We start from the raw sequence: 26,507 nt of genomic DNA, 5'->3' as shown, positions 1-26,507 counted from the left end.
ATTGCTTTTCCTCGTAAAGAAAAATTTGTCAATCCCTCATCTCTCTCTCACTTTTTTAACAGCAGTCTGTATCACTGCAGGAGAACAAGATTTCAGTTTAAGTTGTTTTAACCCCCTTTATCCCTTGAATCCTTACCACGAGAAGAACTTTTAGTGGGTAATGTTCACCATTTACATCCTGAAATTTGAGAGCAATTCCCTGTGCCTCTGCATTATATACTGTGCTGTACCATAGTTGAGGCTGTAATCAGGGTTGGTGAAATTTGGAGTTATTTTTGCCTTGGTGTCCCTACACTTGCATTGTTGTAAGCTAGGGAAGTGGTAACCATAAGCCTCCTTTGAGTAAAGTGAGGAACATCTCACTCTTCTAGTTATGCTACTCGCCAGTGCTCCGGTCACTGCCTGGCCCCATGCTGGGCTTCCTGCCATGCGGAGGCTCAGCTTCCAGCATTCCCTGCTGGTAGCTGCTGTCAGCTGCGTTTTGGGAAGAAAGGGAAAGAGGCCTCAAAAAACATGCAGGGTGGGAGAACCTGAAGATGATGTTTATTACAGAGCATAACCTGCCTTAGTTTTGTCACTGGATTCAGCCCTCGGTTATGTCACCGCACATGGCCACTAAATAATGAGGTCATATGCAGCATTTCAGCCTGGCTTCCAGCAGAAACAGGGTTTTATGCAGCCATCCTTATCTGCGTGTGTGTGCCTGTCCTTTGGTGGTGGTTTAGTCTGATCTGGTGTCCCCCAGCTGTGGCAGGGGATGGTGGTCACTGGTAGCTGGAAAGGCTTCGGCAAACCGTGAGCAGCCTGTGCATGTGAGTGCTTGCAGTACTGGCATGGCTGCAGTGTGTGGCAGAGGGAACACAGCTGACAGGTTGGGCCGTTCTTGGTTGTGTTCAGAGCTCCTTTTCCTTTACTCATTTAAAGTGTTTCATAGTTCAGCTGTGTGACTGACCGCATTACCAGGCATTGTCTAAATCAAAGCTGAAGTGTAAATGTGATCTGATAGCTTAATACGTGAGTTTATGTTGTTATTTTGTAAAGGGTTCATCAGCCTTGTCAGTGCAGGTTGGATGCTTTTAGTTTCAGAGAGGAAAGCATGAGACTGTGGGAGGTGCAAGGCAGGGATGGGGCTGGCATCAGCTGAGAGGAGCAAGGCATGGGAAGCACTTTGCCCCTTAGGTTGCATCCCTCCTGAAGCTGCTAGTCCCAAAATTACTGCCCAGGAAACTGGCTGCGGGTGAGTTTTGTGGTGCTCAGTGCCCAGAAACCAATCGGTGTTGGGGAAGTAGTGGGACAGGTTGGCACAGCCTTGCATCCCTCCCTGCTTTGTTCCTTTCTAAGTAGCAATTAATTTGGGGCTGGAAAAGTGTAAATTTTTATAGCCTGGAAGCTTAAATTCAGAATGAAAAACTTCACGTGAGCATCCTGGACTGTGACTGACTGCAGATGAATACCCAGAGACTGAGCCTGGGGCAGCAGTAGGTGTATGTACTTGATATGGTTAAAAAGGACAAAATAATTCCACAACTTTTCTTGTCTCTTTCAGTCCAAGACTGCCAAGCTTGTAGAAACCTTCTCAGTGAGAGCAGACTTGTTACTGAAACCTGGCTCTGGGTGATGCCCAGCACGACCCCTGGCTGATGGAGGGTGCTTCCCATACCCTGTGGAAGACTCAGTGTAACTGCGAAAAACTCCAGAGAGATCAAATTTACTTGCTGTGCCTTAGCAAAGGTAGTTAGTTACCTGCAATGGGAGTGAAAGTCATCAGACCTGCATGCTCATCAGGTTTCCTTGTCAGCGCTGGTCCCTTACCGCTGAGGTGTTGTTTTCTACTTGTGTTTCGATGACAAACACACCAAAATGGAAATGAAAGTGGCAGTCATTGTCCTCGCTGTGGTATAAATCATGGGGTACAGGAGTGGGGGTCAGCCTTGGGGCAGCCCTGTGGCATAGGGTGGATGTACCAGTTCCTCAGTGTCCCCACATGGGAGGACAGGGGACATCCTAGTTTCCCTGCATGCACACCAAGTAAACGCTAAACGCATGCAGGCACAAAGATGCTCTAAAAACACAACCAGTTTGTGCAGAGGCGAGGGAGAGCGAGCACATGCCCTGCAGAAAATGAAGCACGCCTGCCCGTTTCGTTCGCCGAGCCCTGGCTGTCATCAGCCACACGTGGCTGTGCTCCAGAGGCTGTCGGGCAGCGGGCTGGCTCCTGGGCCAGTCCCCGCGGCGGGCAGCATGAACAGCCTGGGGCTGGGCAGATGGCTCCCTCCCGGCCGCAGGGGCCCTGCTCTTCTGGGAGCGAGCCCCGCTGAGACTGCAACAACAGCAACCCGGGAGCTGGGCAGATGGTCTACTGGCGGCCGCCAGGATAATTGCATCAGCTGGTTACTTCTGCAGCCAGTGGAGCTTCCTATTTGTACTGCTCTGAAATGATCCTGATTTTTTTTTTTTTTTTTTTCCTTCCCTGCCTTGTTTAAATTTATATATTTTTTGGGAGGGGCGGGGTGAGGTCAGGGGGTGGCCATCTGCCGGAGGGGGTTGATGATGGGGTTGGAGGAGCCTTTAGCAGCCACCTGAACGGGTGAGGGGACTGTGGCAGCCTCCTGCTCCTGCACCACACGTCGCTCCGGGCTCAAATGATGTTGCAAAGAGAAGAGCTGGACCAGTATGACCCTTTCCAGCCTCAGAGGTGCACTGCAGTCTCAGTCCGTGTGCCATACGCCTGCCAGCCTTCACCTAAATTGCTCTGCATACCCAAGCTGCAGCTCCCACCAGTGGGCCAGCCCGAGGTCTGAATAATGCAGCAAACCCCCTCGGGTCCTGTCGCTCTGCCTCCTCCTCTCTGGGTCGGCACCTCAGTGCTGCTGCTGCAGGAGGGCTGCTGAGATGTCCGCTGGCGGTTGCTGGGGCTGGTGCAGCCCTGGCTCGCCTGCCACCCTCGCTCCTCCTTTTGGGCTCTTCTTACATAGACAAAAGGTCTGCCTGTTCCTGTCAGGATCTCTTCTATTTACGGGGATTGCTGACATGTGTGGGCTCAGCTGACTTTCTAAGCTGTAAAATATTTGTGGAGGGTAGGCAAAGGTGCCCTGGAGATGGCTGGTGTCCCCTCAGTTGGTTCCCAAGTGTGTTAGTGCTCCTGTGCATCTCGCTCCTGGCTCGGTGGGGAAGGGGCAAGGAGTCATGAAGTGGCACCTGCTGTTTGCTCAGGTTTATTTGCTCTGGTTTTAGCTCTCAGCATGGCACAGGTAGTTGCAGTAGAGCTGATCCCAATTTACTGCTGATCCAGAGGTCCCGTAATCCCTAATAGTAGTAGGATTAGATTTTGTCCAGCCACGTCCTCCTTTCTCTTTTTATTTTTATTTTTCCCCTTTGCAATACTTTATGCCCTGGCTGACAGTCTGCCTCCTGCCTCGACTCTTGCCTGGTTACTCCAGCTCCCAAGAAAGCCTTGCCCTTCTTTTGGAAGAAGCTGTCCCAAAACCTGGCCTTGCCCCCTATCCTTTCTGTGCACAAGATTGATTTTGCTGCTGTGAGCCTATTTTTTTTTGTTTTTTTTTTTTTGGTGCCCCCTGCTCTCATTAGGCTGATGAGATCTCTCGCCTCACTTTCTGGACGGACAACCAATTTATGTGATGGTAATTTTAGGACTTTGATAGATGGGCACAGACGAGACTTTTCCACTGGCGTGAATTCTGCAAAACTGCCTGAGTTCAGCTGGCTGCGGTGTGATGCTGCTCGTTCAGAGCTCCCTCTTACAGTTTCCAAGAGGGATGGGACGTAGGGATGCACTAAAGGTTCTTAAAGCCCTGGACAAAGTCCACCTTTATAATTAGAGAAGGACTGCCCAAACTCTGCCCAGCTTCAGTCACTACAGTACCGCAGTGGATTTGGTTAGCGATGCAATGATACCAATATGAAAATGTTACATTGCCCAAATCTGTGGAAGTCTCTTTATCTGCCATAAGCTCCAAATATGCAGCTGCTGATGTTTAACCGAAACTTTGCAAATCTCCCACCGGGCTCTTCAGGATCAGTTCTTGTGTAGCCTTATTTTTTCTTTAGAAATTGTAGGTGTGCGTAATTATATGTATTTTTGAAAGCTCTAACTATGCCTCATTTAAACTTCTGCAAACATCTTTGTGAAGCCAATTAAATGCCTGCAGAAGAAAACGATCACAAAATGAAATGGGGAAATGTGCGTTTACCCAGATAGAGCTTGCAAGCCAAGCAAAATGTTATGTTAGCCCAACAAATGGGTTATTCAAGCAAAGTTCTACCAAGACAAACATAGGAGAGTCAAGGGTAAGTGAGTTCTGAAACAATATGGGATGTGACCCTCTCAAGTTCAGTTCTCAAGATTGCACAGGTTGAGAAGATGCAGCTGATTTAAGGTCTGCTTGAAAATGGTATGGGAAGGACCCTGAAAAAAGCAGTCTGAGCTGAAGTTTTCAAGTAGTCACCCCAAAATTCAGTTTGGAGTCTGAACTTCTGCACCACTGGATTCTTTTATTTGCACGTATTTACTTGAGTATTGCAAAAGGAGTCAGTGCAGCTCAACAAGCGTGAGGCATGTGTTGTTATACTCTCTGGAAGGCACTGGGAAGGGTATTTTCTCCTTTGGTCGCACCTGCCCAGCTCTGGGAAGAAAGGCGCCCTGCAGGCACCAGTGGCTCCTGCCCATCCCTGCTCTTGTGGTGCTGGGGACCTTGTGCCAGCAGGGCTGGGCCATGGCACGGTGCAGCGTCCAGCCCTGGGCTGTGCCTGGGGGAGATGGCAGCACCATGTGGGACGTGCAGGTGGGCACCAGGGTGTTGTGGCAGCACAGAGGGGTTTGGAGAGGAACGGCACAAATGCAGTCACCTGAACTGTGTTTCAAGGAACTGATTCTGCTGCACTGAATTTAATTCCCATTTAATTTCCATCAAAGTTAAAAGCAAAACTTATAAGTGAACTGGATTGGGCACAGTGTGCTCGCAGTCTCTGCTGATCAAAAGCAATACTCTGTTTCTAATTTGAGAAGGACTTTTTTTTTTTTTTAAGTAGTTTAAAACAAGAGGAAACTGTCACATCCTGAGTGACATCCTGTGTGCTATGGCAGTGTTCTTGCTGCTCAGTGATCAGAATTTCAGCTGAGGGAATAAAATCCAATCCATGTAAAAATGTATTTGCTTTGTGAAAATCTTGTAGTATTGCACAAGCTATTTTCTGATGGTAAAACGCAAATCTAAAATCTATAACCAAGTGAACGAAAAGATTAATTAAATTAGTTGTCTGAAAGAAATACAGAGGACACTGAGTTATTGATTTGATTTTAGTAAATTCATTTTAATATGCAAGATTACATTTTTAATACTTGAAATTATCAGTGTTTCACAGTGCACTTAATTTTCTCAAATTTTAATTTGTTCAAGACTGCTTATTTGCTATCCACTGCTGCCTGGCTGCTGACATGCTATCTGCTCTTCAAAGTGCCCCCAACTTGCAGGGAGCTCGTGACTGCCTGGACAGTCCAGCCCCAGCAAGTGTCTTTGGGTGCCGTTAATTTTGAGTTACATTTATTTGGCATGGTGTTGTTCCGGGAGGGTTTGGGCAAATGCTTGCCATGGACATCTCTGCTGCCGCCCGTCCTGGGGCCGGGGGGGGGGGGGGGCGGGTTCACAGGGAGCCACAGCATGAGCTCTAAGCGTCTCCACAGGGACAACAGCAAACTTTAAACTTTCCTGCCTGTTCCACTCAGGAGAAGGGTGATTTTTTTGGCAGCCATTTGCTGAGTCCAGCTTCCTGGGCTTGGGGAGACTTGACTGCTGGCTTCCAAAGTGGCTGGGCACGGAGAAAGTCAACAATTTGCTCCCCTGCCCACCTGTGAGGGTGGTGGGGCTGGCAGTGTGGCTGGCCGGGTGGGTGGTGGTGGCATGTGGGGCTTCTATCTTTGTACACCATGGGGGGAAAACCTGCCCAGCAGCGCCATTTGCTCAGTCTTACATGGTATAAGTGGCCAAAGGGGCAGTGATGGAACAAATGAGAGTTTTGGTATCTTGGCAAAATGCTACGTGACATTACAAAACATCCCTTCCCTGCATGCCAGGCTCTTCCTTGGAGCTCGGGAGAGGTGTTGGGCCTGCACCATGCCTGTGCTGGATTGCTGCTGGGTGTAAAGCAAGGAGGACCTTGACAGTAGGGGACACGCTCACCCCGCAGCAGTCCCTGCCATCTCTGGGGCCTCAGCCGCCCGCAGCACCCCTGCATGCGGGGCTCGGCTGGGCTGGAGGCACGAGGAGGGACTTGCTTCCCTAACACAAGTGAGCCTATGAAACCAAAGATTGATTTTTAAACAATGCTGACCTAAAAAGAGCAAGTTTTAATAAGTGTAGTATGTTTTACTAACTCCTTAGTTGTGCTCAGTACTGCTGGAGTCCCATGTGCTGGCTTTGGCTGTGACACTTGTGCATGACTATGGTCCTTTGAGTGAACTCTGCCTGAGGAAGGACAGGCAACACCTAAAATAAATTCAGCTCTGCCCACAGCGTCAGGGGATGATTTACTCCCATCTTTAGTATTTGGAAGTCAAACTTAATGAAGATAGATATGTTGACTCCTGTCCTTAGCTAATTTATCAGCTTTCAAACCTGAATGTATCCGTTAAGGTATATATTTGTACTGCTGGAAAGTTGGCAGTGTAGTTAATTTTTCTACTTTATACTCAACATTAAACTGTTGTATGCCTTAAAACACCCGGAGAACACAAACCAGTCCTTTAGAAATATGCTTAATAATGCTTTATTGAGATAAAAAGAGCAATAAAAGGAAAGAGGACAATTCTGCCGTTTTGGATGCTAATACCCGTGTTAATATGGATGCACGAGTGTGTGTTAGCCCACAATAAATGATGCTGTATGTGAGCTGGGGCAGTGGCACGGTTAGGTTTGTTACACGCTATGGATGTGAATACCCAGGCAAGGCAGCAACGCGAAGGTGGGATGCTGAGCAGTGCTGCTGTCTGGTGGCTGTCCCTGTGGCACCCCCTGCCCGTTGCAGACAGGGTTGTATGGCTGCTTCTGCCTGGGCACAGCAGCGCTGGGCTCCCTCTTCCAGCAGTTTGGTTTCAGCACAGCGTGGGCTACCTGCCGGGGAGCAATGAAAGGGGGTTTCTTTAAGGTTGCAAACATGGCTGTTTGTAGTTTGGTACTTATTTATTTATTCCTTGTCTATTAAATTGAAAGTGTAAATGTTTATAGGGTGGAGAATCACTTGAAACAATGTTGCAGTGCTTGAAGGGCAATATTTTTGGTTTTGAAGACTTCAGTTATCAAAACAGGGCAATGTAGAAAAATCCTTCTGGCCCAGGTGACCATCCTGCCTTGCCGCGGTGATGCGCAAATTCCCAGCTGTAAATCTGGGTGAAAATGGTCCTTTGCCCAGTCCCAGCCTCTTCCTGGCAGGACCCACGGTATCAAGTGACCGTTGCTCTGGAAAAGCAGTCTGTGTAGCCAGGAACTGACTTTAATTTTGAAAAAATGTTAGTCGGTAGCATGAAACCTGATTGCCAAATAAAAAAGTTAGATATCCCCAAATCAGATGCTCTCTGCTAAAAATAAAGAGGTTGCAGATACACATGCAAACATACATATGGGCATACAGGTATTTATGCTATGTCTGAAACATTACACTGAAGGCACATCTGCGTATGGATCTGTGATATCTCCTAGAGCAAACCCCAAACATCCTGTTTCCAAGTGCCTGGTTGGAGAGAGCACTGAGCTGACATATATTAGAAAAAGAATACCCTGAATGGTTAGCACAAGAAATATCAATGTTTGGGATAAATTTAACTGTGATAATATTCTGTTATCTTAAGATACTGTGAAAATGATCAGTGAAAGCTTTGACATCTAAAAATGGTTCATTCCTTCTGTGCATGCATGTTCACTGTAGCTCTTGAGCATCTTTGTCCTTTTCTCACCTTGCGTCAGACACGTAGACAAAGGCAATGAACGTTGCTCGGGAGTGGTAACGTCCCATAGGAACAGGTAGATGAAGGGATGCTATGAAGGGTATATCTTTCTCCTCAGGTTTGTGTGTTTAAATGTGGCCTATGAAGCCCTTTCTCCAAAAGTTCAATTCTTCTCGCTTGTGGTTCTTCCTCCGCATAGTGCAGCCACTATGCTATGGATAAGTGTGGCTGGGTGGTCAGAAAGTGTATTTCCTGTTCTTGTCAAATACACAAATGTTAGGTTTAATTAAATGAGAAATAACTTCTTATTAAGAACTAAGTAGGCTTCCAGAAACAAAAGGACTTCAGGATTAAGTTCATGATAAAATGTGAACAGTGGAGAGATTATTGTATTTAGGCTCTTTTTTTTTAGCTTTAGAAATGGATCTCTTCTTAGACTGAGTTACTCTCTCAGCGCTGCGCTATCTGCCGTCCCCTCTCACTGGGATCCCCAGGGCAGGACCCACTCCTGCAAAGGAGCTGTGTGTCCCCGGGTAGCAAAATCAGCAACGCATCCTCTGGGGTGCTGGCAGCCAGGGCACCTCACCCATGGTCCACAGACCCCCTGTTCCAGAAACCACCATGAGCAGAAGGTCAGCACCCGTCATGTGGTAATCAGGTGAAGGTCTGTAACTGTTACGTGCTTCTACCTCCTCAGCCGGCTGCTGTTAGGAAAAGCTGAAATCAGCCTAATGAGGGTGGGCAATCAGGAGCTGCTTCTGGGAGGCAGTGGGAGGATCCAGGCTGGTAAACGATTTCAACAGGCTAAACACATCACTTTCTATCAGTCTCTTCTCATTTGGGAGCAGGCCTGTCGTTTCTTCCCTCTATTAAGTGTAGAGAGACAAAATCCATGGTTTTCCTCTTAAAAGTTACAGAATAAAAATTAGGTGAATAGGTAAGTTCTTATGTTTCCTGTCTGCCCTGTGGGATGTCTTCAGAAAACTTTCATAAAGTATGTGTAAGTTGTTTTCCAACTCGCTGGTAAATTATTTCACTTTTCTAGCTCTCAAATTTTATTAAATTTGAATTTTTGTTCTCATTTCAGTCTATAAAAGTGCAAAAGGCTGCTTTGAAACCATACCCTTCTTGGCAGATTTGAAGTAAATGATATCCAATCCCTATTAGGTTAAAAATAAAATAATCTGACTTACATATGTGAATTGGACTCCAAGGTTTAGGAAAATATAGAGTGGCAGGAGGCGATGGCATAAATTGTTGGAGATTAATTCCATGCTATGTATTTAAAGTTAAATATTTTGTGAGCATGTGGATCCTATAGCTTGATCAAAGCTGTACATTATACTCTGTGAATGCAGAGTTAGTGTTAATAGCTGGGATAGAACATGATGTTTCTAGCTCTGCTTTTTTCAACAGTCAAGTGAAAATTCTCCTAATGTTTTATTACTGCAAGACTTGTACGATATTTTTTCCTTCTTGTTAAATTTCTGTGCTGTTTCCACCTTCTCCCCCAGTGGCAATGTTGAATCTTGTTTTATAAGAGAAGGATCATTATGTATAATCAAGCAATTTAAACAAATGATTTCTTAGTTCAAGGAGACATATACTATAATATAAACTTGCTGAAATGAAAAGCTGTTGTTCAAAACACATTGCACTGTATTTTTGAGTTATTAAAAGTGCTCTCATTTTGGTTTTGAAAATGGCCCTGGCTGCCAGAAGTTTGAGGTTTTTCACTGATCACTGACCTGTTGGCTAGTGCTTTGGTGACAGCACAACAGTGATGGAGATGAAGGAGTATTAATCTGTCTTATTTCCAGTTAAAGTTTCAATGACGTTAATTAGCTCTCTTTGAATAATGTGGTACTACAACCCCAAACCCAGCTATGCCAGCACACTTGGAGGAAAAAAATCTGCAGCTAATGACACATCAGAAGGTGTTACTGCCTACAAAGCCGGTTGTGGGTGGTTATTTTCAAGTGGTGCAGATACACAAGGTATGTGGAAGATGATGCTTCACTGCTGCTGAAGCAAAGGGGTTGTTTAAAAGGTATCACTAAAGCTATAGACTTGGAAACATGGTAGGTTAGTTTCTTCGCGTGTGTGTTGTTTGAGGGGAAAAAACAAAAATGTTTGGCAAATGTGTTTTCTACAGATAGTCTGTAGCCAACTTCAGCCATTCATTTCTGCACTCATCTGTGGGGCTGCCTGTGGTGGGACATCCAAGGTGTGGGGAAGGAAGCTGCAAAGGGGGAGCTGGGAGTGAGCTGATCTGCCTCCTGCCCGCCCTGGAGTTCCTTTGCAAATTCTCCCTTCCCTTCTCAGTCCTTTCAGAGCGCAAGTTACACTTCTGTGGGTACCCAGTAAGCGTTTGGGCTGTACATCGTTACCCTGGTGCCTCTTTTATGATCTCGTTACTTCCACGTAAATATGTGATGAGCCTGGTTAGAAGAGAAGGCTTGGCTTCAAATTCCACCAACTCCAATAGCCCAGAAACACACTTTTTAAAGCAGTTTCTGGGTTCAGCCGAGTGGGTGGAAGTGGGGTATTTTAGGAGACTGATTGTGGTTTTGAACAGCATCTATCATATAAGCACAGATGTGAAAAAGAATAATTTTCAGTTTCTTTTTTTTAATTCAGCAGTGTTAACTTATTTAAAATGCAAGTGCATTTTTTTTTTAAAATGAATTCCTGTAGGTCATTATTTTAAAAGAGAGATTTCCCCCCCTGGTTTAAGGAATTAAAGCAAGTGTCAGCTCTTTCGGGTGTTCTGCACTCTGGAAAGAACAAAAATGTCCAGGCTTGAGCACAATATTTGCTGCGATTCCTGCTTCAACAGGAGCCACTTACATGTCTTATTTTTGAAAGTTGGTTAGTAACTCTCTTTGGAAAAAAACAAACAAACAAACAAAACAAAACTTCACTTTAAGTAGGACTTAAGATACTGGTTAATGTTAAATTAACCTTAAAGACTCAAGATTTCTGTTCTTTCATATGTTGGAGCTGTCGGTGAGTGGACATGGAGGCTGTGTTATCAGTGTGAGCAGTCAGAAACACCGACGCATCCTGGTGTCAGGCTGTCTGTTGGTACGTGTGAAAAGTGGCTAAGTGCAACATTGCCCATATTGGAAGTAAAATGTTCCCAGTTTATCTGAAAAGATGTGGAAGAACGCATCCCATTCCCCTGAATTTGAATCAAAGAGATGATTTTAGGAGTCTGCAGGGTGGAGAACTTCAGATTGTGAGGGATGCTCAGGGTTGTTGGTCCAGAACCAGTGCGGTGAGTAAAACCACAGCAAAGAGCTCGCTCACGAGGTACCAGCACCAACTGGTGCACGAGAGCCTCTGGTGTGGCCAGTGGTGGCTGGTGCTGAAGGGTTAACACAGTAAGAGCCAGGAGGTCGGGGTGAGCTCAGGTCTCCCTGAGCATAGCAGAATTATGATGATTATTTCATATATTTAGAAGAAACGTTTGCTTGCCTCTTCCCAAACAGAGACTGTCACAAAACCTTGTCTTAACATAAAAGCATGGTTTCATATTCTTAGACAAATCACTTGCATGATGGAGCAGAAAGGACGTCTGTGCCTTTATCGATTACAGGCTTGGCTTTCTGATCAATAGGAAGTTTTACATGCGCTTGAGTGACATTCACCTTAACAGCCCATCCTTGAAACCAGTCAGCACTAATACAAACTGATGGTGTTCCAGAACACTGTAGTGTCCGTAACTCGTAGAGGAGGGACGTCAGCAGTCGATCCCCCCTCTCTGCCGTATTGCTGTGTAGGCAGTTCATTTGTCAGTGTGACTTGGAGTCGTTTCTGTACTGATGCATGCACAGCCAAAACACGCCTACATCGTGAAGCATGAGTAAGCATGGACTGAGCACAAGCACAGCTTTTATTTACTGCAGAATCTCCATAAGATTATGTAACTCTATCAGGAAATCAACAGAACAACAGAGAAATCTCATTAACAGGGAAACATACAAGTGTGGATAGGAAATATATTCAGATGTCATAAAAATTTGTAGAGGAACTCTGCTGCACTCTGACCCATTAGCTATGGGTGAAGTTTGCCTGGGAAAAAACATTGGTTCAGCTAAGTAGCCCTGTTTGCCTCAAGTGTAAATTAATTATCTGAGCATTTTTATAGTGGTTAGCTTGGAAGAAAGGTCTTTGTTTTGGGAGGTAGGAGCTTTTGTATGTTAGTTTGGCTTTGAGGAAGAGATTTGCAGGTTATAAGAAGTAGTAACAGAAACTGCTCAAACCTGGGGGACTCATTTTACACACAGCAAAACTACCAGCACAGTTACAGTTTGTCTGTGATGAATAACCTTGCATCTGCGTGTGGTTCTGACATGGGAAGTTTATTCTGACCGTCATTTCGTAATACCTATTATGGTACCTTTTATTTAGGGAAGTGGGGCTATTTTTGTTCTTCTTTCAAGTCCTGTTCATTTGGTCCACTGAACTTTAAATACAAAACTTTATGCAAGTTGTATTTCTTTAGGGAAACTTCTGTCAACGTACTGGCTTGAGCTGTGTGTGGAAATCCCCACGCCCCGTTTCCCAGGCTCAGCAGTACTTCGAGGAGACAGGAGTTACGGTTTTGGCAGTCTTCCTCCCGACAGAAGACCAGAAATCAAAACAAGCAAATAAATATGACAAGGAAACACTGCAGAACACAAAGCCCTGACAGAAGCACTTGTCAGAGAGGAGCAGACACAATATAATTTGCCTCCAAGTAAGGATGGTTTCAGCTAATGTTATTCCCCATGGTCTCTGTCCACAGAACAGGGATTTTAACATCTCTGGAGGCAGAGGCAGAAAGGGCTGACAGCCTTACGAAGGGGGATGAGGGTGGTTGCTCATGCCCTCCCTGCTGCCTTTGTTTCTACAGATACTTTCAGAGTCGCTGTCCCGAGCATTGCGTTTACTCTTAAACTGGGCCATTTCTTTCCATATCACAGCTGCGTGTTTGGCCAGTTCATTCCCGCCTGTCTCCCAAATACGTGTTAAAAATTGGCACTAACGAGACCATCCTGATGTGCTCACCTGATACCACACCTGTATTTCTGCATGGTGGCTGAAGAAGTGCCTGTCCCCCATAGCTGCTGCAGAAGCTGCCACAGATGCGTGCGCTTACACAAGCATGCGTGCACTTGCACAAGCATGCAAGCACCAGGCATTTGCAGAAGGGACACAACCATGCAATAAAACCAGCTAAAAGCTTCCACAGTTCCCTGGAAGATGCTGTGGGCTCCTAGAGAAGAGGTTTGCTCAGGCTTTGGTTTAGCTTTGCTTTGGTTGCAGCGTCCCTGAATATTCACTCGTGGTGGAGAGCAAGATAAGTACGTGTCCCTTCAGCGTTTTACGAAACAAAGTAATGCAGATGTCTATAAGTGAGACATGACATGAAGCGTACAGATAGTAAGTTTGGAATAGTTCTGGGAGTTAAGAATTTACATGTCTTTATTAATTATTAGATGTTATTAGTGAGTGACTAAGGAACTGGGAAGCTCTAAGCGTTCTTTTGAAGTAGTGTACCCAAATTAGGCTAAATAAATAAATAAATCTAAAAATGTCGGGGAATGTCTGCTCTAATGAATTTTCTAAATACACAAATCACACTTATTAAATCAGTGGATCTTTTAACTGTAAAAATATTATTACTGTTACACTGGGGAAATCCATTCGGAATTAGAAAATATTTGGAAACTATATTTCATTTCAGTGGAAAGATTGTAAGTTTAATAGGAATAAAGAGAAAAAAAAAGTAGGCTTTGGAATAAAGTTTTAAAAGCCAGCTTTTCCCTTTTCTTTGTATGTGTGCCAATTTTCAGTAAGAACTGTGTTCCCCTTTTAGTCTTATTTTAAATAAACTACACGTATAACAAGATGTTGAAATTTATTTATGGTATGTTAGCACTAAGGACAGGTTGTTGAGGGGTCATAAAAAATATTAGTTTCCACTTTATGGTGGCTGAGTTGGTTTTTCTGCAAATTAAATTTGACTCTACAAAGGGATATATGTGATGTATACAACTTTCTCTGCTTCATTGTAATTTCTTTCACCTTAACGCAGCCAGCAGAGCCTGCCTTTCTAGTAGGAAGAATCTCAGCTGGAGAATTTCCCTTGACCTGTGCAATAAAATTATGCAGTAGGAAAGTGTGGGGCACCTATGCCTGGGGAGTGTGGAGCATCCGCTCACATGGGGCACTCTGTGTGACCAAAGAAACTCTTCCCATGACAAAGGAAGTGGGATGAGTTGCTGGATTCTCCATGCTTTACAGCTGGGGTGTTTTTTTTTACCCTTTTATCTGTATTTCACTTTATGGTGTTTATTTTATGTGACTTGTGTATTCCTTCATCAAAATATCCAGGCTTGTGTACAAATAGGACAGACTTTCCTGTTAGTATTTAAGAGGCAGTACAGAAGAGTATATTGTTTTATTATTGAAATACAATTTATGAACCAGAAATGATCATAGATGCAAATTTATACTTTGCACTTTTTTTTTTCTTAATAAGAATATGTATATTTTCATCTGGGGAGAAAGCAGCATTAAAATGAGCGAGCCTGGGGAGTATTACCACACACACACACACACACACACACATACACTTGCATGCACAAAAGAGACACTGCCAGCTATTTGCTTGAGAAACAAACTTCTACAAACAGCCCTCGAAAGGCCATGTACACTCAGGAAAGCCGAAGCCCTCCTTGTTTGGCCCTGCACTGGCAGCAAAGTGGGTGCACGGATAGCCCAGTGGATTTACACTTGAAATTTAGGTCTTTCTGATTGGGACCAGCATCCCAAGAGAAGGGGAAAGGGGGAAATAACTCCACTCACCAGATGGGTTTTTCCAAGCCCTCACAGCTCTAATTAAAATGGCTGGTCAGGAAAAGCCTCCTCTCTTTTCCTTTTTCTGTGCTACCTACGCTGCAAATGTAGCTCACCAGTGAAAAAATTTCCAAGTTTGAAAGGTTAGGAGTAAAAATCAGTGTATTATTTTTAGGCTGAGGTGTAGAAATCTGGTCAAAGATTTTTTTTTTCTTTTTTTTTTTCTTTTCAGCTGTGATTATTATCCCTGGGCGCTGAATGGGGTATTTGTGGAGGGGAGAGTGATGCTAAACGAAGTGTTTGGTACAGCAGCTCTGCTCCTGCTGGAACTCGCTGCAGCAGGGACTAGAGCTTTAGGCATAACGTAGTAAAACCTGCTTTGAAGAATTATGAAGTAAGAGACTCAAACATGTGTAAGAGCAGAGTTTTTGTATGCTTTACCATTTCATCAGTGACCCTCAAGGTAATTGCTGCTGTTTAAGTAATTTTCTATTCTTTTTATCACATTTGCAACTGTGAATGTTTCATGGGCATTAAACTCTCTACCTTGGGCCTGTCTGAAAATTGGGGTCCCCCTGCCATCTGGGACAGCTCAGGATGGAGGCTGACAGTAATATCACGCCTGATCCACATGAAATGGGAGATGTTGCATCTGCTTCTGCTGGATCTGGATGAAATTCATAGTGGGAAAATGGGATAGCTGTGAAGTGAGACTTGATTTACAGTGATGATTAGTTGAGCTGGAGAGTATTGCATCCTGAGAGCAGCGCCTTGCCAAAGGTAAGGAAAAGGCTGCTTGCTGTCCACAGCAGGAAGGTCTGGAGGCATGTGGCTCTTGGTCTGACCATAGCAGGTGGGACAGTGAACTGTGTTGGTTTTGGGTTTTTTTTGTGTGTTTTTTTTTTTTTTTTTGCAACTGTTTTATTACAGAATGAATGGTTAGTCAGATGGTTTTGACTAAGCCGAACACAGAAGGGCGATGCCCATTAGTAGCAATGGGGAGCCGACTGCAGTCCGAGGTAGGGTGTACTCAGTCTGCTGGTGTACGTAGATCTCTTTATGTGCTTTACCAGAGCAAGAGATAGTGTAGAGTTATGGCCCCACTACCCATCTGCAGAGCCTAGTTGTCTACTTCTGTTCTTCCCTGGTTCCGCTCCTGTTCCCATATAAAAGTTTATGTTAATTAATTTCAGAACATTCCCCTTTCTTTGTGTCATTAGTCTGTGTTAGAATTTAACCTTTCAGCATCCTCATTAGTTGCCTCAAGATGGGGCCAGCACATGTAAATTATTTTATTAGGTAACCTGCTCACAGAGAAACTTTATAGCCTTAATGTAAAAATAGTGCTCTTTCCTGTCTGTTTTTTTTCTTTTTCTATTTTCTCCTGGAGAAGGAAAGCATGCAATAAATCTGACTTGGTGAGACCCTGCAAAGCCTAGTGTTTAAACTTCATGATGCTTTGGCTTCATTCTGAAACTTCATTTTATTGTAGCCATTTTTTTATGTTCCGGAAACAATAAAGGCCTTTCTGGCATCCCTATGGCCCGTACCATCCCTCCAGCTGAACTCGGCCATGTGTACCTTGTCTCTGCCAACTGCACCTCTCGGGTCTGCTGTCTTCCAACGCAGAGCCCTGTGTCCCACGTGTTTGCAAATACTGTCTTAAATGATACCTGAGATTTGTGTACCTTCACTTACCAGGTATCTGTGTTCAGAAGTGCACAGGATGGTAGCCGAGCCTTCACTAGTAAAAGTTTTACACCCAAAGGTTGGAGGAAGGTGTAAGAAATTGCAAGTATTTAAGTAGCAGCTTGGTCTTTGTACTTACTGGCCCACCTCTGGTCTGTCACTCTTCATGGCACTCTCACATCATCGTCTTGTCTTTGGGTAACTTCAGCCTGCTTTTGGCATTTTAGCAGAGCAAGGGATTGCTTCACAACTTGCAAATTCGACTCATGGAATTAAAGTCCTGGCTGTAAATAGTGAGTGTGTTAATTCCCCTTTTCTCTACTTTCCTTGTTTTGGTTTGTTAGGGTTTCAACACGTACATGTTTCTGTCATCCAGCGGCATTCCAGATGGAGCAAGAATATTTAAACTCTTGGTTGCTGAAGTAAAATACACGATTTTATGAGCAACATGGGGAATGCCAGATTCACCTGTTTTGTTTCACTTGAGCTTTAAAGCGTCTGTTTACTTGTAGTAGATCTATTTTTGAAAGAAGGCGCAGACACTATAGTGACAGTTGCCTTAGAAATGCATATAATAATGCAGGGAGGAGCGCACCTGCAGGCAGCCGGTGCTTGCCATTCTCTATCCCGGTTCCAGAGGAGCTGGCCACCCTGCACCCCATGTGCTTGTCCATCTCCACTTTCCTCCCCACCTCTTTGCTGTCTGCCCCATGCCTGTGCTCTTGCCCCACCAGAGCTGAGGTGGTGTGGCCTGGGGCTCAGCCTAACCGGGGCAGGTGAGGGTAGGGACCCTGGGTGCTCCCATCCATTTCCAGCAGACCTTATCACAGATGATGGATCTGGGGATGCAGCACGTCAGTGGAAGCTCTGTGCCGGGTACGAATGGGCCATCAATGGGGTGGGTCCCTCCCTTGGGCTGGGGAGGGTGTGCCCCACCAGTTTCATGGCCAGGCAAACTCCTGGCAGAAAAAGCAGAAGGATCGCCAAACTCCAGTCCCTTGTCTGCATTTCTGAGGTGGAAGCAATAATTAAAAACAACCACTATTGAAAGAGATTTTTGTCCAAAAAGGCAAGAAATGGGTGGGTAGGCACCGGAGATGTGTGCCTTGCACTGGGGGCGCAGGGAGGTGGCATAGATCACTACAAGGCAGAGGAGGGACCGATGGCATGCCCAGCAAAGGATACTTTCCCTGTGGCAGAGCAGTGGGATAGTGTTCCTGATGAAATATGGGGAACCTAAAATTGGATGTTCCCTGTGCCAGCTATTGCTGGAATGGTTTGGCACCAGAGTGTGGGTGGAACGTGATTCTTGTGCGGGGCTGAGGTGCTGCTGCTGTGGGTCTCATATGTAGCACAGAGCAGGGGGCTCCTTGACCAGGTGTCTCTTCCAGGTCAACCTCTAAATTCCTGAACATTTCACAGATTAAATACCACATATTGCAATTACAAGGGAAAAAAACCAAACAAACAACCCTGCCCTCTGGGGATTAACCTTCAGTGACAAGCTGTAAGAAACATCAGTAAGAATATTGATTCCAAATCTATAATGTGAAGTATGGAAACAGGGTGTCTGCGGGCCCAGTTTTAAGAGCTATAAGCTTAATGTATTGTGTGTATAAGATGTTGAACTCGAGAGCAACCTGAAACACTGGCTGCATTTTATTACACCGTACGCTCGTATTTATTTACATAATAGATTTTGATGGGAAATATCTGTCTCCAGTGGAGTCTGTGAATTAGAAACACAAAAATTAAATATGAACACTGGGAATAAATATGCTCTGGCTTGTGAGTCAGGTGTGCGGTCTGTGGGAAGGGCTCTGATTAGCCTTTATGTATGTCCTATGGTCTTTGTTATCTTACACAGATGAGATTTTTATTTACAATAATCCCTTTCTCTAGTTGCAGTTACATTAAGTTTTGCTGTAGTGTTTGAAGAGGCAGGCCTGTTAGCTGGGCACAGATTTACTGTGCGAGTTTAAGCTAATGGATACTTATCAGGCAGGCTGTATTTGGTGATCGTCCATCATTTGCTCATTAAACAGTGTATCTAAGTGATTCTCATTTCCTCCCTGCCATGTCTGGAAAGGAGGAAACTAGACACATTACGATGGAATATTAATGTCCTGGAGGATTTAGCCACCCATAATTAGATCTCCTTTGCATAAACCTGCTAGTGCTACCTTATTTTGTTGTTTGTCTTGTTCTTCTTAATCACCTTCACATCTTTTTCTGTTCCTGTCTTTTTTTCAGTTTTCCTTTGTAATTTTGAGCCATTTGTCTCATCCTTCCTTTTTTAAATTTTTCTTTCTTTTTTTTTTTTTTCCTTTTCCCTGACCTAAAGAGCACAGCAGTCTGGGTTTCCCCACTCCTCCCTCCTTCACACAAAAAGGCTGACTTTGCCAGCAAAACCCACAGTCTCTGCCAAGCCGTTACTGACTTTGCAGAAGGCAGCTAGAGAAGTTGTGCAAATTTAGGCTCTGAACTAGCTAAATAAGCCATGTCAGTAAACCCTCTTGTCTTATTCCCTGGCCTGCTGGCCCGTGAAAGGACTAATATATAATGGTCCTATTTAAGGTGGAAAAAACCCTCCTGGCCAAGGGCCACCGATGGCTGAATTGGCTGTGCAGTGGGGAGAGAACAGGGAGGTGGCTCTGGAGCTGCCCATGGGAGCCACGAGGGACCACGAGCAGCTCCCAGGGGCTAGGGCACGGGTGAGGAATATACTCTCACCTCTCTGGGGGTGCCCTGGTGTCCCAGTGCTCCTTTCCACCAACCACCAGGGGAAAAAAAAATGGGTAAGCGTTACTAAAGCTAAATGGAAATGATCATGCAAACAAACAAAATATCTAGTAAACACAGGGAGACCTGGCAGCAATCCTTCTGCAAAGTTGATTTTCCGAAGGAAGTAAACTGGCTCAAATGGCTGGTATAAAGCACACCTGGTTTCTTCTGCTGGGTACCTTTTTGCTCCCCTGAATGTTGGTACAGAGGCACCAGGGGGATTTCCCTTTCCTTTTAGCTGCAAGGTATGGTAAAAGCGTCAGGATACATTCACAGGCACCTATTCTCAGTACACTGGCAAAGCCCTGTAAAACTTCCTATTTTCCTGCTGAATGTGAAGGTTTCCGTCTGCACGCTGGGGGCAGAAAGCCCCAGCCTGCTGACAAAGAAAGGCAGCCCCGTTCGTCAGGTGCGGTGTGCTTTGGCTGGGGACTGGCTTGGCACCCTGCTGTACTCCCGGGCAGTGGACCGCAGCTCTGCTGCAGCGGCGCTTCATGTAAAAAACCAAATGTGACCGTTTTTCATACTGCTACTTTCATTCGCTGCTCTTCTGCAGATTTTTGTGTGTTGCAGACTTTTGTCTCGCCACTATTAGGAGGTGGAGAATCTAACAGGGAACATCTAAGCAGGAGAGAGGGAAAGCCTTATACCCAGCTGGGAGATAATCTTAACAGAAGAGGCTAGCTGGCTTCTGCTCAAGGTAGCCATTTCCAAACTTTTTTCTTTTTTTTTTTTTTTTTGCCGTATGCCACTGCTAGTTTTGGTAGTAGCTCCTGGTGCTGTGCAGGACCACACACCTACGGGCAGGAGGCTGAGTGAGAGCAGAGGTATCCTGCCCTTTCTCCTCATCTTTTGGATTGAGGAACAAGCCTATCTACACCTCTGCAAAGGACAGACTCTAGATGTGCGTGGAAAATACCAGGCTATTTAAACTGTAAAGATTGTTAACATCTTTTGTGCTCCTGCAATGCCAAGCAGCTGGAAACTGGCTAATTTACAATCCTCCGTCCACGAAGTTTTGAGCATCCTCCCCTCCCTTTGACTTCGTGGAAATGGAAGCTGCTCTGCATTTTGCAGGATTAAGAGTGCTGTATCAAATCCCAGGCTGCGAATGCTGTGGGATGAGTCGTGGCGGATGAATGGCGGTCAGATGGGGCTATTCTGTGTCCTACGCTGATTTGGGAGCATGTAATCTCATGTGATGGGAGGGACAGAGCAAAGGCTGGGGAGAACAACACGGGGAGATGTGTGCCTGAAAGGCAGCAAAGAAGCCTGAAGATTACAGAAGATCACAGAGCTCTTGCTTGTGAATACCTACAGCTAGGTCAGGGAAAACAGGTGATTGTTGTGTGACTGGCTTACAATGCAGATCGGTGCTAGAGTATTTCTCTAGAGGGAAAGCTGTGAATCTTGACACATACATTACAGCTGATACACAGGCATCGGTGAGATTTCCCCAGGTTTATCTGAGAGCATTCTGTCACCAACAAAATCTGACAAAATCCTCCGAGCTAGAAAGTGACACCAGCATTTTCTGCACCCAAGCTATTCTATACACGGTGTTCTCAAAGGTTGCTCGTGGGTGAGGGAGTGGTTCTGGACCGGAGCGCAGCTCTCAGTAACAGGAAAGTTCCCCCATCAACTGGGGGACTTGCTTGTAACCCGACATATTTCTCAGTGGTTTCTCAAGCTGTCACAGTTCCTGACATTTTAGTTAGCATACTATGGAGTTTTTATATTATGGGAAGTGTTAAACTGGTCCTTGTGGTCCTCGAAGCCTGTGTAATAGGATAAGGGAGCATACACATGCCTTCTGAATTACTGAGGGGCTGTTGCTCACTTGTAAAGCTTGATTGCATCTAGAAATCAACATTTGGTTCAGTAGCGTCTTACTTTGATAAGGTTAACTTCTTTCCTGGGAGTGATAAAGTGTTAAATAAGCACTGTGACTGTGAATGGAGTTCAGGTAATGGTAGCCCCATAAATAGATGTTCTCGCTCTTGGGGGAATGGATACTGAATTCTTTTGGAAGTTTCTCTGAGCACAAAGAACTGAAATCTTTGAGCCTGCAGCACTCGTGACCTAGCAATTAAATAAGCATCCTTGGAGAACATCTGAGACGAGCAGGCAAAATGCAAATATTTGGGGTGTGTGGGAGTACTGTGTTGTGGTGTTGCCATTGCCCACAGTTTCTCTCCATGTTGGCCCTGTCCCTGTTCTGGCTCTTGCATTCAGGTCCCACAATTAGTTGGAGCAGAACAGAGATTTTTCTCTTGGCGTGACAGCAGCGAGTCCTCCTGTGCTGAGGCAGAATGGTTTTTTTTTTTTTTTTTTTTTTTTTTTTGACTTGGTTCTCAGTAGCAAGAGCTGGAAATCCCTTCACAGCTGTAGCAGCCAAATCTGTTCCAGACCCCCTTTGCCCCCCCGGGGAGGGTTGGCCAGGCCCTAAGGCAGCCCCAAGGGGGTCTGTCTCCTGATGGGGGTCTGTGGGACTCCGCTCCCCAGAGACCAGCACCTGGTCTCTGACCAGCCCAGGAAAGTTCCTCCTGCTTCCCTGTGAGTCCAGCAATGGCTGCGTGCAACTGAGGGCAAATTTTAGCTGCATCTGCCTAGGTGTCTAAGGTGAGTTTGGGAGGAAGAAAGCCATTATCTTTCCCTCGGACTTCTGTGGCTTCTGGTCACGGCTGAGGTAAAACCAGCAGTGACACCACTTCAAATACCGGCCCCTTAAATAACAATTAATATCCAGAAGATCAAGGCGGCCACGGAAGAACCTCTCGGCTCTCGGTTTTATGCCCATCATGGAGAGGGAGCAGAAGCACAGTGGAGTTAAGTGTTGCCCTACAATTATGCTCGGTGCCTGTGACAAAGCCTGATCGCTTTTTTTGGTTTTTTTTTGCTTCAGCTTCACAGACACTCTTCCCTTCCAAACCTCTGGGGCCTCTTAATTACGCTGGTGTATAGACTTTCTTTTTTGGACATGGCGTGCTTTTGCCCCTTGTTTCTCTATGCCCTCTGCCTAGCTTAGTGGGTGGACAGGCAGGCAGGAGAGGGTCAAGTGCTTGGGTCTGTGCTCCCAACTGGCCATCACTGTGACCACACTGGTCCATAAAACCACCTAACACCAGTCCTGAGCAGTGCCAGCCTGGCATTACCAAGTGGTCATGTCCCGCCTGGATGTGTTTGGGCACCCCCAGCCAGCACCACAGCAAACAGTGTGGGGTCCCGGCTCCCTTCTGGCAGCGCCCCTGCCCTGAGCTCGCCGTCTGAGGGGACAATTTGACCTGCTGCCCAAGAGAAACATGAGTCTGGTGCAGCAATACTTCTTGGAGGGTGTTCAGCTCTTACTTTGTCTTATGGTTGATCCTATGAAAGATGATGTTTGCTTAAAAAATTATTAAAAAAAAAAAAAAAAAAGAAAAGAAAGAAGGGGAATAGTGATATGAGCAGCAGCTGCAGGGAGGTGCGTCTGTGTCTAAGCTCAAGAGGCTCCGTCCCACCGGCCCTCCTCCTTACACGGAGGTGCAGCACTGTCAGCTATGTGGTGGGTCTGTGCAAATAAGAGGGGGACAACCTGAAACCATGACTGCAATAATATAAAATGGATTTAAGCGCTGTCGTCTTCACATATATGTTCTCAGTCCCCTTTTTAGTCATTAGGGAACAAAGCAAATTAATGCCAACAGAGGCTGACTCAAACCTTTGCCCTCATTTGAGGGATTCCAAAAACCAGCTTTGTTACGTGCTGGAGCCAGCTGCCCTACAGCAGCTCAAGGACTAGAGCAGTCTCCGGTGTCTAACCAGCATGAGAGGCAGCATGTTGCTAAAATTGCCAATGACCAGTACTGATCTCATATACTTTTACTTGACTAGGACTGAATTTATTGCCTTTATGTATTTTTAGCAGACTTGACTTTTTTTTTCACCCCTCTTTCTAAGATAAAATGTCAAGAAATAAAAAAAACCTCAGCATAAAAGTAGTAATATATAAAACAGTCCAAGCAAGCCAACCAAAAAGCAGTCAAGGATAAAATAAAATTAAAACGTTCCACTTGTCTGTTTTGAGTAAGGTACATGAAGTACTAACTTAGCTTATCTAGTTTGGGGGCAGAAACCTCCCAAATGTATGTAGATTGCAATGTTAAAACGAGATATATTTGTGTAAGAGTGAAATTGTATTTAGGATAACTATGTTCAGAGTTTTTCTATTAAGAGATAGGTCGAAGTAGGAACAAGATGGTGGTTTACAGAACACAAAATGGTAGGTGAGCCCTTAGGAGAAAGCATGCGTGAGCCAAGCCTGCCCTGCCACTGTCAGGGAATAGTACTCATAGCGGCTTCAAGAAGCTCACAACTTTGTATCTTGTTTTTCTCTATCATTCTGGAATTTAATATTATGTGATCTGGCCTTTATGCTAACATAGTCTTTTTGGAAAAAGTATAACTGTGTCTTAAGTATGATTTTTCAAAGGAAGTGGCCAAATTTCAGGCTCCTCTGTTAGTAAATTTGCAGATTAACGGGACCGGAACTGTGCCCTTCTGTGGAGTACGTATTTGTTTATGGTCTGAATATAAAATCAAAATCGGTCAAGGTACCACCTGTGTAAATTATCTCTGTGTAAATCTTCTCTGTTCCTAATGCCACATGATGTCACCATTGACATCAACCTGATAGATAAGCTTACAGGATGCCAGAATTCCTTACTGGATTGAAAAAAGGGGGAGGAAAGCATGAAATCAAGAATCTTGGGATGGAAAAAGTAAATACTCAATGTAAATGCTCACTGGAGCAGGTTCCAGGGCCTGGGCATACAGGTCCCATCTGGTCAATAGGGGCTGTGCTTGCGGCTTTGCAATATCGTTTGGGTTTCAGTTGCAGAATTATGTAGAATTTGCATTTGAATCCAACGTAATTTAAATAAAAGACATATATTCTTCAGCACATGGAATAAATACTTTTCACGAGGAAATAAAGACCCATGATTTATATTTGTTTGGTGTCACAATGACAGAGCAGGCAGGTGAAGTTGATCAACTTTTGCAATTAAAAAGAATTTCTGCGGTTACTGCTTTCAGATTCCCAGTCTGACATTAGTAAAACTGCCATTGATTTCAGTAACGGCAGGATCAGGCTCCGCTTGTTGTCAGTTGATCTCTTAGTAATTTTTAAGAATGTAAGAATCAAATGACATTTTATAATTCTTAACAGGCAGAAGGTTATAGATTCGTCGCTTGTAAGGGCTGAGCACCTGGGTCTTGACAGCTTTTGCATCGGCAAGCCTTAAATGCAGTTATTTATGACTACCATGCTACAGAACACGGTCGCACATTATAATGGTATTTTTAAAATTCTGGACTCTGAAAAAACTTAAGATATCGCTCGGTTCTGAATATGGCTAATATGTAATTATTTCAAGATTACATTAGTCAGGCAATTCTCCCTTCATAGGACAATTCTTTACTATGACATGTTCCAGCATGCATTTCAAAAATGACCTCTACATTTATAATGGCAATTTTGCACATGCGAGTTGTTGTGAATTTACAAAATTTTAAATCTGAATACTTAGCAGCTAGTGATATTTAAACTTCTATTAAAATTTCACATGAACTTACTGTTACCTGTTCAGGAAGAAACTGCAAACAGAAATCCCATATTTAAGTTAAAAAGTTGGGAAAATCTCTTTACTAGATTTCCACCTTATGAATTATTTTATAGAAAACAGTAAGTTCTTTCTCACCAGTGCAGAAGTCTGTTTTAATACTTAATGTCATAGTGGACCTAGTTTTCTGATGGCTTTGCTTTCCAGTTGGCTTGTTTTAGCAATCACAACTTATTTTTGTTCTTTTTCAGTTGAAGAGGGTGAATCTTCAGATTTTGCTTTGACCTGGGACTCATCAGTGACTCAATCAGGTAAATATTTTAGGTTCTTCTGATTGCAAAAACTGCCAGAAAGCTGCCAGGCTTTTTACAGGAACTGTATTTTGTATGTCACATTCCTGTCTCAAATCCAAGACTACCCACTGCAACACAATTTTTATATCAGTTCCATATGGTCAATAAAATCTATTACATACAGAGACTAATATACTCTTATCCTCCGGAGAGCCATTATTTCTTCTTGTGGGCACACTGAAACGGGTTGTGATTTCTCCAGTATAACCACTTTGAAGTTTTCTGCAATGGGCACTGTTGCACATTCATTCCAATCTAATTACATAAAAGCTACTTTAATAGGAATTTTAAACTTCAGTCTCAACTGGAATGTGTGTATTTCTCCTCTTGGAGGAAATTGGAAAGTACTGTCAGGGCTGGAGAATAAAAGTGCTACACCGCCATGGTAGAAAGATTTAACATTTGAACCAGCTTTTGGTCTGCTTGATAGTAATAACACTTAAATGCTTTTCAGCTGTGTTACACTGGTAATTTGAATAAAAAGAGCCTCGAGAAACCAAACAGGACAAAGCAAGTTTGTCTGTAGTTGTGTAATATGTATTGATAAGACAAACCTGAGGGTAAATGTTAGATTAGTTTGCATTTAAAGTAACTCACCACATTTCAGTCATTGTTTGTGTCCTGTGTAAGGATCTTTTACTGTCTAATTATGCCTTTAACATTTATGAAATTGTCAGAATATTTTTGAATTTGAAGCCAGTACCTCTTTCTGTGCTGTCTTTGTACTGGACTGCAGTGATGGTATTCTCTTAGAAGCTCAGCAGCAATGTGAAAACAGCTCAGAAACTGAGGAGCAATACGAAAATTAACAATGGTGCTGCATTCGTGGTTAGCATGGGTTTTATAAAAGTCACGGGGAGACTGGCTCACAGGAGGCTTTTCTTACTGAAGTCAGCATCTAGCTGGTCTTGAAGGCATAAGCTGCCTTTGTGTGGCACTTGGTGGCATTTCACTTTGTACCGACTGCACTCTCAGTAGCTCTGGGTGCATCATCTCTGGGCGCTACAGTGGTTGGAACGGTTTGTGTTTTCACTAGTCTTTGATAGCAAATATTGCTGCTGCTGCTGCTCAAACCCCCAGCTGTGATGTCGAAGGCCCCTTTGTGCCTGGAGCTAACGGCGCATGAAAAGAGCGCTCGCCGGCTCCCTTGCTTGACCTTCGTCTCAAACAGCAGTGGAGCGGAGTTACCGGTGTTATCTATCACAAATCTTGAATTGTATTAAATTTAGCGCAGGCTGAGGTTCAAAACAACAACAACAAAAATCATTTCTG

General features: G+C 44.5%; 1 protein-coding gene across 1 annotated transcript in view; it reads left to right on the top strand.

Annotated features, from left to right (window-relative positions):
- The window catches only part of ZNF423 (zinc finger protein 423), a gene marked incomplete at its 5' end in the record, with an annotated part of 233,847 nt that overhangs the window by 16,170 nt on the left and 191,170 nt on the right, over positions 1 to 26,507 (top strand). The window contains one exon of the mRNA XM_082489199.1: positions 25,134 to 25,193. Coding sequence (XP_082345325.1) covers positions 25,134 to 25,193 — 60 coding nt within the window. The remainder of the gene's footprint in view (positions 1 to 25,133; positions 25,194 to 26,507) is intronic.

The sequence above is a fragment of the Vanellus vanellus genome (genome assembly GCF_965231255.1).
Source record: "Vanellus vanellus genome assembly, chromosome: 12".
Lineage (NCBI taxonomy): Eukaryota > Metazoa > Chordata > Aves > Charadriiformes > Charadriidae > Vanellus > Vanellus vanellus.
Note: the sequence above shows the minus strand (reverse complement) of the source record. Positions and strands in the feature narration are given on the sequence as shown.